At 44.7% G+C, this 11036-nt stretch overlaps 1 protein-coding gene across 5 annotated transcripts in view; it reads right to left on the bottom strand.

Annotated features, from left to right (window-relative positions):
- The window catches only part of TBC1D1 (TBC1 domain family member 1), a 246921-nt gene that overhangs the window by 48737 nt on the left and 187148 nt on the right, over positions 1 to 11036 (bottom strand). For all 5 annotated transcript variants that reach the window (XM_021717489.1, XM_021717490.1, XM_021717491.1 and 2 more), the window contains one exon: positions 1398 to 1586. In XM_021717489.1, coding sequence (XP_021573164.1) covers positions 1398 to 1586 — 189 coding nt within the window. The remainder of the gene's footprint in view (positions 1 to 1397; positions 1587 to 11036) is intronic.

Genomic DNA, 11036 nt, shown 5'->3' with positions numbered 1-11036 from the left:
GGCTCTGGCAATCCACTCACCTCAGCCTCCCAAAGGCGCGGGATTACAGGCTGAGCCACCGAGCCCAGCTGCATTTGTCCCCTTTTAACCACAGAAACTATGTTGCTAGTACACTGTGCTATCATGACTCACAAACATCTTATAGACATGCCCAGAGAACACCCATCGCTCACTATGACACCAGCTATGAAGAGCAGCAAAGGTTCTGTACAACTTGAAGGCATTCCTGGGAATTTATCAGATTTGCTGTCTTCATGACCCTCAGCGCTATACACGTCATTTTAAAGAATATTATAAAAGGCCACTATTAAAAGGCAAACAACTGCAATCAATGATGCTACTAATGAAATGTACTCCTAACTCCAAAGCTGCCCTGGGGCAATGGCAACATGACTGATCCCCCTGCTGCAACTTCCTTTGGAAGAGTCTGTCCCCCCTTCCTGATCAAAATCTTTACTACTTCCTGTCCAGGCATCTCATCACCCTAAGGCCCATGCTCTTTCCAAAGGGCGTGCAAACTTAGCTTCTTAACGTACTTTGAAAATCACATCTACTGTTCAAGTGTTGGTATGGAAACAGGAAATGATCAAAAGCTAAACTTTCAAAACATATTTTGACACTTAATATCAGCACAAGTACAGCCCAGCTAGTGTTTTTGCAGCTTACCTGCAACTCACTAAAGGGGCAAAAAGAGTGAGATTACACACTTGATGACTTCCATAGGACCAGTTCCTCCTAACACACAGGCAGAGACCATGACTAAGTATTGAGTAGAAAGAGAGAGAAGAAAACAAAACATAAGCCAGGCTTGGTGGCTCAGCCTGTAATCCTGTGCCTTGGGAGGCTGAGGTGAGTGGATTGCCTGAGCCCGCGGGTTCGAGACCCACCTGGGCAACTTGGCAAGACCTCATCTCTATAATAAATCAAAAATTAGCCGGGCGTGGTAGCATACACCTGTAGTTCCAGCTACTTGGAAGGCTGAGGCAGAAGGATCGCCGGAGCCCAGCAGGTCGAGGCTGCGGTGGCCGGGAGCGGCCACTGCACTCCAGTCTGGGTGACAGAGTGAGACTCCAACTCAAAAAAAAAAAGAAAACAAAACAAAGCACAGCATGCCTTTCAGAGGGTTCGAGCTTAAATCTGAAGCTTCTAGCTCAGAAGTTCCAGATACTGTGCCAATATTGACCACGTAAGACTAATTAATAGAGTTGGTGAGAGAAAAGTAAATAGTGTTAACATTATTTTGACAAAGTAAACAGATATAAACAGATAGATATGTTTTTGAGACTGCCTTGCTTTTGTCTTCTGAAGACAACATGCTTACGCCCGATGGGATTCGCTTCAGAGCCCAGACGGGGCAAGATGCTCAGGCCTGTTCAACGTCCAAAAGGCAAACCGACCTTGGAGCTTCTGATTTTCCTTCTCCATTCTGAGGAGCAGGATCTGTTGGAGAATCGCCTTCTGCCACAGTTCTCGGAGCTCGCGAGATGTCCTCTTTTTCTTTTCCTCTGGTGTGGGGCCAAACGGCCCATCTTCACAAACTGGCTCTAAAGGAGACCGTGGGGGAAGTTCTCCCAGTTCTGAATGATCTGGAGGGAGAAAGAACATTCCAGAATGGTCACTGTTCAACAACAAAAAAGTGTATATTCAAACATCGAGCTAAACCAGCAAATTCTGCTAGCTGAGATAAAACAGAGTGACTTCACCAAATTTAAAATTCATATTTCAATTTGCACTGGAATAAACTATGTCTGAGCCACAAACAAGGAACAAATGATAATCGAATAGTAAGCAAAAGTTGCAGAAGCTGAGGAAATGTTTATTAAGATTCTTATTTTTTAAGGTATTTTTATCTTCTTCTGAAGTTATTTAATAATTATAGTATTGAAGATGATAGCAAACATTCATAAACTTCCTACTGTATACCAAACTGTCCTAAGGACTTTATGTATAATAATTATTTAACACTCACAGTCACCCCTAAGACTTATGTACAACTCAACATCTTTTTAATTTTTTTTTATTTTAAAGATGTGGGGTATAATTCAGGATTAGGTATATAAGTGGTCATCGTACAGGTAAAGTTTGGGCCTCCCTTTTGTCCTCACTTCACATGATTTGAGATCAGTTACCCTTATTGATGCTGTGTTCTCCACCCACCCCCAATCCCTGCAGTATCCCACTACTGCCAATCCCTTTCTTATAGTATTATGGTAAATGTTCAGGGTCTGCTTATGAGTGAAAACATGTGGTACTCAGTTCTTTGTTTCTGTGATAGATCACTGAGTATTATAGACTCTAAGTCCATTCAAGTTGCTGTGAAGTTCATATTTGCCCTTCTTTATGGCTGTGTAATATTCCATCACGTATATGTACCACATTTTTAAAATCCAGACCAGCTTCTCAATTTTTTAAAAAAGCAAACTGAGGTACAGGTAGTTTACATAACTGGCCCAATGTTACACAGCCAGGAAGGAGTAAGGCCAGGACTGGAAGCCAGGCAGTCTGGCTTTCACATATATTTTTAACCAGCGCACTATCTGGCTAGATTATTTTGAAAGAAGACTAAAACATATTTAAGAGCCAGTATTAACTAAGCCACAGACACTTGGCCAAGGTCATCTAGTGAGTAAGTAGGTGCACTGGAATTCCCACCAATGGCTGCCGGACTCAGAAGGCCATTTGCTGCTACTCGACACCACCATAAGTCAAAGGTTTCTTAGGTTATCCATTTTAAATTTGTCAATTGGTTTAAATCTCTATACAGTTTATGAATCTGAACCTTTTCCTTTTTTTTTTTTTGAGTTGGAGTCTCACTCTGTCGCCCAGATTGGAGCGTAGTGGCTGCTACCGGCCACCGCAGCCTCAACCTGCTGGGCTCCGGCGATCCTTCCACCTCAGCCTTCCAAGTAGCCGGAACTACAGGCACGCGCTACCACGCCCGGCTAATTTTTGATTTATTGTAGAGATGAGGTCTCGCCAAGTTGCCCAGGCGGGTCTCGAACCCGCGGGCTCAGGCAATCCACTCACCTCAGCCTCCCAAAGCGCTGGGATTATAGGCTGAGCCAACTGCAGGAACTAGGCTGCTGGTACACAGTGTGGTCCTACCTCACAAATAACTTCCAGACATACAGAGAACATCCACCTGCTCATGACGACACCAGCCATGAAGACTAGCTGAGGTTTCTATGACCCGACCTCATGGGAACATCTTTCTAAACTGCCCCCTTGTAAATAAAGTTGTGGTCTTGACACAGCAGTAAGAAAGTCTTCACAGACACTTGGGCCCACCATCACCCATAAGACAACACACAATTGTGTTGAACAGCCCCAACACAATTCCCCATGACAATGAACTTTCAAAACAGTCACAGGCATTGACTGCTCACAGTTTCTACTAACGTTAAGTTTGTTTTCCTGCTATGAAATCTATGAGATCAAACACAGGTTTCAAAATGTTTAGTGTCTGGACCAGCTTAACTCTAGTAATTTAAGATTACTGAATTTAAAAAATGATAAGCATTAAGTGAGAATGCTTCATCATCTCTGTAACCATTTAAGTGCAGAGTTCTAAATTGCAAAGCTTTAGAGATTATTTCACTATGGTCCTATTAAACAAATGAATTAAAATTCTATATCTTTGGGGGGTTTATGCACATTATGGGAAGGTGCTCAGGCGTAATGTCCAGTTAAAAAGCAGGAATCAAAATTGTATAGTATCACCTCAATTTTATAAATATTATGAGAGACAGTGTAGGTGAATAATAAGGCAGGTTCTGGAGCCAGGCTGCCTTGGTTTTAATCAACACTCTGCCATTTATTGATCTTTAACAAACTGCTTAACTGCTCCATGCCTCTACTTTCCAATCTGTCAAGTGGGCATAACAGTGCCTCCCACTAAATGGCGTTAAAGAGACTGAGCTAATACATAAGAAATAAACCACCCAGAACAGAGCCCAATGCAGAAAAAGAACACAAAAAAATTCGCTCTTATTGTTTTCTGTCATATATGAAAAGCAAAGAAAAATACTGGAAAGAAATACATCAAAATTTTAGCCACTCATCTATAAGCCCTAAAAAAGCTAGAACCTCACTACCTTGTCCATCATTGTGCACAGCTGCTGGCACCCATGGGGTGCTTGAGAAATAACTTGGATTAAAAAAGAGAGAAACAGGCGCTGGGTTTGTGTGTGCTGTTATTCACGTATTTCCTATATTTTCTAAGTTTGTGAAAATAAACATCTTCAAAATAAAAATTAAAGAATGCAAGTCTGTTCTGATTAAAAATCAAAGACGGAGGCCAGGTGTGGTCACTCACACCTGTAATCTCAGCACTCTGGGAGGCTGAGGTTCGCCTCGCTTGAGTCTAGGAGTTTGAGCCTAACCTAGGCAACAAAGAAAGACCTCATTTCTACAAAGAATTTTTTTAAAAATTAGCCAGCCATGGTGGCATATAGCTGTAGTCCCAGCTACTCGGGAGGCTGAGGTGAAAGAATCACCTGAGCCCAGGAGATTGAGGCAATGGTGAGCTGTGATGATGCCACTGTACTCCAGTATGGGCAACAGAGTGAGATCTCAACTCAAAAAAAAAAAAAAAGATGGAAAAATGGTCTCCTGCAAAACACTTAGAAAGCAAATTAATACATTGCCCCTAAAAATACCTGTAGACTTAGGACGGGTCATTATTGACCTTGACGTAGTTCAAATGAACCCTTTTCTTTCAAGGGAGTTTGAGTCAGCACTCCTATTTCAGCTCATTCTGCAACACGAAGTCTTTCCTTTAAGCCTTCTCCTGGCTTTCTGTCTTTCCTCTTTTACCTTCTTGGCTCTGAGAATTCCGCTGGACTGCAGTTATGATTCCAGCTCTGCTTTATCTCATGTTGGAAGCATTTCTCCCACTGGTCTGCAAAAGATTCTCATCTCTAAAAGCGAATTCCTGTGAGACGCCCTGGCCAGTGTGGCAAGTGCTGGAACGGTAGCGAGAGCAGTGTTTTCACACACCCCTGTAGCCAAGAAGGGAGTCCTGCTGAGTGTTAGGTGGGGTTGACCCCAGCGTTCCTTTTTTGGGGCAGGGGGATTTAGAATCTCACTCTGTTGCCCATGTTGGAGTGCAGTGTCATGACCACAGCTCATTGCAGTCTCTACCTTCTAGGCTTAGGCTTTCCTTCTGCCTCAGCCTCCCAAGTGGGTGGGACTACAAGCACACCCCACCATGCCTGGCGTGTTTTTTGATTTTTTTGTAGAGACGAGGTCTCACTAGGTTGGTCTTGAACTCCCAGACTCAAGCAATCTTCCCGCCTCAGTCTCCCAAAGTGTTAGGATTACACGTACGAGCTACCGCGCCTAGCCAACTTGGGCATTCTTAAGCCCTACTAGTAAAACAAGGGCTCACCTCACGGAGACTCCCCTCCCCCAGTGTCTGTTCCTACTGATATCCTTGCGAATTTTGAACCACAATGAACCAGCAGCTAGAACTCAGGCTGGGAGGATGGAACACTCTTAGTAGTTTAGGCTGCTTATCCCAGGTCCAGGTTCTCTCTGCCACTTGGGCTGCTGACAGGGACACTGTCTATAGAAGCTTAGGCAGCTCCAGTTTTTAGCATTCAGAAAAACAAGGAACACAAGCATTGTTTGGTGATGACAACTGTGAAGTCTGAGGCATAAACTGCCTCCCTCATGGTCTCGACTTCTGCCTTCTTTATTTTATTATCCACCATTAGCGACAGTGTGTTGAGTTCTTACTGTGTGATGAGTCCTTGACACACATAAGCTTGTCTGATTCTCGCAACCATTTCATAAGATGAGTGTTATTATCATCCCCACCTTACAACCAAAATAACTAAGGTGCACTGAGGTTTTGTAACTTGGCCAGGGTCACAGCTAGAAGAGTCAGAGCTGTGATTTGAAGCAAGGTGTATTTTCCCTCACAGTAAAAAATATTTTTTTTAACTCCATGTTTCTCTAACTTCTACATGCACAAGCATCATGCTGGGGTCTCGCTAAATTGCAGGGTTTTTTTCTGAGTCAGGGTCTCACTCTGTTGCCCAGGCTGGAGTACAGTGGCATGACCACGGCTCACCTTGACCTCCTGGGTTCAGGCGATCCTTCTGCTTCAGCCTTCTGGACTACAGGTGTGCACCACCATGCCCTGCTGATATTTTTGATTTTTTGTAGAGACAAGGTCTCGCTATGTTGCTTAGGCTGGTCTCAAACTCCTGGGCTCAGGCGATCCTCCCAAAGAGCTGGGATTACATGCGTGAGCCACCGCACCTGGCCTAAATTACAGATTTTGATTCAGCAAGTCTGAGGGCAGAATTTTCATCAAGCTCCCAAATTGCGGGTTCTCCAAGCACACTGAACAGCAGGGCTCTCCCCACATCTTCCCTCTTGGGGTTGGACAATTCTTTGTCATGGGGAGCTGTCTTGTGCACTGTGGAATGGTTAGCAGCTTCCCTGGGCACTGCCCACCCCCATCATGACAATTAAAAAACATGGCTCCGGACATCACAAAAATGGAACAAAGCCACCCCAGTAAGAACCCCTGATTCAGCGAGGAAACTAAAATGAAAACATTGGGCAACTGTGAGCCGTGAACTTTGTTCTAATGATAATCATGGGCAGTGTTTTAACTTGGATAATAATTCCTAAGCCTATTGCACCAGCATTTACTGAGTCCCTTACATGTACCCCACGATGTGATGTGCTAGGTGGTCTAGTGAGAGCAACTTCGATGATTCTAATACTCTACAGAACAATCTCTGGGACCAGTTTCTCTCCCCGACTTGTAGCCTTGCTGAGAGATGGTGGCACAGAGGCCAGCATGGGAGGTGAGGCTCAGCACAATGGAAGCTCCGCCCTGGGGCCAGCTTTGTCTGTGCCCTCTGTGATCACATACACCTGCTGGGCTCCAGTCCCTCCCTCTGTGTGAACCGTGAGAAATACCATTCACCTCTGACTGCCCTACCATGGAGCCCACAGGCAATGACAGACATAAAGTATACAAAGCCAGAGAACCAAAAGCTGCGCAACGTGTTAGTCTAGTCCAGTCTTAGACTTCACTATTCTGATATCTCCTAGAATGAGGATGACATCTCCTAGGATGCAGGATGCTTAAATTATGTCAACTTTCAGAAACAACAGCCTCCAAAGGATTCTAGGAACTGTAAAACCAATCATCACTTGGGAGTCCGAAGAGACACTGCCTCCACTTAAATACTTGCAGTGACATTCCCAATAGAGTCATACATGTCATCTGTACTGCTGTGTCCCCGGTGTAGATGACAAATTACTCGCCAACAACTCAGTGTGAGGAAAATATTCTGTATTCTTCTATCTGCCCACACGTATGGGGGAGACCATGACACGGCACGGTTGGTATGGAGAGAATCCGAGCTGTGCCCTGCACATGCCCACCTGTATGTCTGGTCCATCCTGTGCCCTGCACATGCCCGCCCGTGTGTCTGATGTGAGGCTGTCCAAAGTGCAGGACACAGACCCTTCCACGTGTTCTCGCGGGACATCGGCGCGAAATTCTGAGCTGCAGTCAGTTCTCCTTTGCTTGCGGATGTGACATGACATCACTCGCCACGTGCCCCGTAAGAAAGAGGCACTCCAGAGGAAAATGAAGACACACATCCTTACTCTCCCACTTTCTGGATTTTTCTGCATGCTACCCCACAACAGAGCATTCTAGAACTCTAGCTCACCTGAAAACGCTGAACTCCCAGCCCAAAAGAAAAAGATATTTTTAAAAATTCTAGTTATTCTGAAGCCTCTGCTTTAACAAGATAAGTCGACTTTGGAGAGTTAAAGTTAGACATGAAAGCGCTGGAGAAAAGTAACCGACAACAGGGATGAACATCAGGAGCTGCTGTGAAGAACATTTCTTGGAAAAGCAAAGTAAAATGACTGTGTAGATGTAATGCTGTCAAGCTATCTACAGAGTATGGACAACTTTAGCTCTGCTACAACAGAAAGCAGAGGCTGGGCAGGCAGGGGCTTCAAGCTCCATGTACCCCAAACCCTAGAAAGAGCAGGCGTACCAGGAACACTTGCCCAATGAGCCGGAGTGCAGTGGCACAGCCCCTTGACCCCCCTGGGTTCAGGTAAGTCTAATTAAAAAAAAAAAAAATTTCTGCAGAGACAAGGTCTCACTATGTTGCTCAGGCTGGTTTCAATCTCCCAGGCTCAGGCAATCCTCCTGCTTTGATCTCCCAAATTGCTGGGTTTACAAGTGTGAGCCCCACCATGCCCAGCCTGAACCCCATTCTTTTCTCCATTGCATTTTATGATGGTCTAGATATAGAAAAACAGGATTTTTCAAAAAAAAATAATAAAACATTCGTTTGGTAAAAAGAAATATTGTGAAATGCTTGCCACATGCAAGGCGTGGATGAGACACAGTCCCTCAAATCTCAACAGGGTGACTGAGAGAAATACATGACCACAGAATAAAGAAAATCTAAAGAAAGTGTTCTAGAAATTCAGCAAAGAAAGACGAAGTTCTGCTGTTTATCAGGCCAAGATCATGGGCCCAGGAGCCTGCATCAAACCCTGGCTCTACCACGATCTCACTCCTCAGCCTAAAACAGTTTATCTGATCACTTGACACCTCAGTTTCCTCACTTGCAAAATGTGCATACCACTGCCAAGGTAAGAGGATGATGGAACAAAACCAGACCTGCACCCAGTAAGCACTTAGTAAACTGTCACCTGCAATTCTTATCATTGTTGATTTTTTGGAAAGGGAGCGTGATTCTCCAAAAGGTAAAATTCAGACAGAAAGAAATGATAAAGAGGTATTTTAGTAAATGGACTAGCCCAAACAAGGTATGCAGGTAACTATCAAGCCATCATTGATTAGATACATATTAGCTAATGACCAAATGCCAAGTGCACGTGAAGGACAGATGACAAAGATGGCTGACTCTAGATTACTTAAGGCCTTGAGTGCCTGGTCAAACAATATATATATATATATATATATATATATATATATATATATATATTTTTTTTTTTTTTTTTTGAGTAGGAGTCTTACTCTGTCACTGGTCACTGTTGCCCAGGCTGGAAGGCAGAGGCACACTCACAGTCACCGCAGCCTTGACCTGCTGGGCTCAGGCAATCCTTCTGCTTCAGCCTTCCAAGTAGATGGAATTACAGGCATGCACCACCACACCCAGCTAACTTTTTGATTTATTGTAGAGAAGAGGTCTTGCCATATTGCCCAGACTGGTCTCAAACCCCTGGGCGCAGGCAATCCTCTCACCTCTGCCTCCCAAAGTACTGGGATTACAGGCGTGAGCCACCACGGCTGGCCAATCTACATATTAATTAGTAAGAATTAGTAAGAGTGAGACTCTCAACTCAAAAAAAAAAGAAAAGAAAGAAAAATATCTTGGCTATCAGTGAGTACACAGCCTTATGGTTAGACACCATGATAGGCCACTATCAAACAAGTGCTAGAATAAAGCTAAGAACACAGACTAGAGAGCCTAACTCTGCCACAGACAGGGATGATGGAGGTGCAGAGGTGTGACGGAGAGGCAGGTAAACATACTTAAAAAGAAGATGGCAGGCTGGGCTTGGTGGCTCTGCCTGTAATCCCAGCATTTTGAGAGGCCGAGGTAAGTGGACTGCCTGAGCCCATGGGTATGAAACCAGCCCAGGCAACTTGGCGAGACCTCATCTCTACAATAAATACAAAATTAGCCAGGCGTGGTAGAGTGTACCTGTAGTCCCGGCTACTTGGAAAGCTGAGGCAGAAGGATTGCCGAAGCCCAGCAGTTCGACGCTGGGGTGGCCCTGGGGTGGTGAGTGTGCCACTGCACTCCAGCCTGGGCGACGGAGTAAGACTCTGACTCAAAAAAAAAAAAAAAGATGGCAGCCAGGTATGGTGGCTCACACCTGCAATCCCAGCACTTTGGGAGGCTGAGGAAGAGGATTGCTTGAGCCCAGGAGGTTCAAGACCAGCCTGGGCAACATAACAAGGCCTCATCTTTATTAATAATAATAAAAAGAAGAAGAAGAAGCAGAAGCAGAAATCGTGACCCAGTCTGGTTAGGGAAGAAGCAGAAGTGGGAAGAAGTGGTGGGAAGTTGAGGAAGAGACACAAGAGCAGGACTGAAGGACAAGGGTGGACAGCGGCCCCGTGGGAGCCTGGCTTCTTCCCCTCCAGCTGGGCTGTGAGGACTCAGGGCACGAGGCAGCAGGAGCCCAGTCCCTCCCCAGAGACAGGGAGGTGGTGGAGTTGAGTTGCGGCCTTCAGGAGCTTGAGAAGAACCAAGAAAAAGCTGTAGACAAGACTGAATGTATGGGGGCTGGGCGCAGTGGCTCACAACTGGAAACCCAGAACTTTGGGAGGCTGAGGAAGGAGGACCGCTTGAAGCCAGGAGTTTGAGACCAGCCTAGGCAACATGGTAAGATTTCATCTCTACGAAAAGTTAAGAAATTAGCTGGGTGTGGTGGCGGGCACCTGTAGTCCCAGTTACTTGGGAGGCTGAAGTGGGAAGATCACCTGAGCCCAGAAGTTTGAGTTTGAGACCGCTGTGAGCTATAATTGTGGCGCTGCACTCTAGCCTGGGCAACAGGGTGAGACCCTGGCTCAAAAAAAAAGAAAGAAAAGAAAAGAAAAGAAAAGAAAGAAAGAAAGAAAGAAAGGAAGGAAGGAAGGAAGGAAGGAAGAAAGGAAGAAAGAAAGGAAGAAAGGAAGAAAGAAAAAGAAAGAAAGAAAGAAAGAAAGAAAGGAAGAAAGAAAGAAAGAAAGAAAGAAAGAAAGAAAGAAAGAAAGAAAGAAAGAAAGAAAGAGAGATCTAATGCATGGGATAAAATAACCCTTAAAATAAATAGCATGTGTTTTTGCATCTGCATGGGAAAGAACACTGTACTTGCTGAGGAGATGGAAAGTCAAGGCTCTTATTTCTTGACTAGAGGTAATAAAAGTAAAGAGAAACAAACATTCAGCCTCAGCCAGAATATAAAATGCTGATCTTTGTGATGGTTTGCGCTCTCCTGTTTCTGTAACTGATTTCAAACTGTGA

This window comes from Carlito syrichta, unplaced genomic scaffold (assembly GCF_000164805.1).
Source record: "Carlito syrichta isolate Samal-C Ts95f unplaced genomic scaffold, Tarsius_syrichta-2.0.1 Scaffold309784, whole genome shotgun sequence".
Lineage (NCBI taxonomy): Eukaryota > Metazoa > Chordata > Mammalia > Primates > Tarsiidae > Carlito > Carlito syrichta.
Note: the sequence above shows the minus strand (reverse complement) of the source record. Positions and strands in the feature narration are given on the sequence as shown.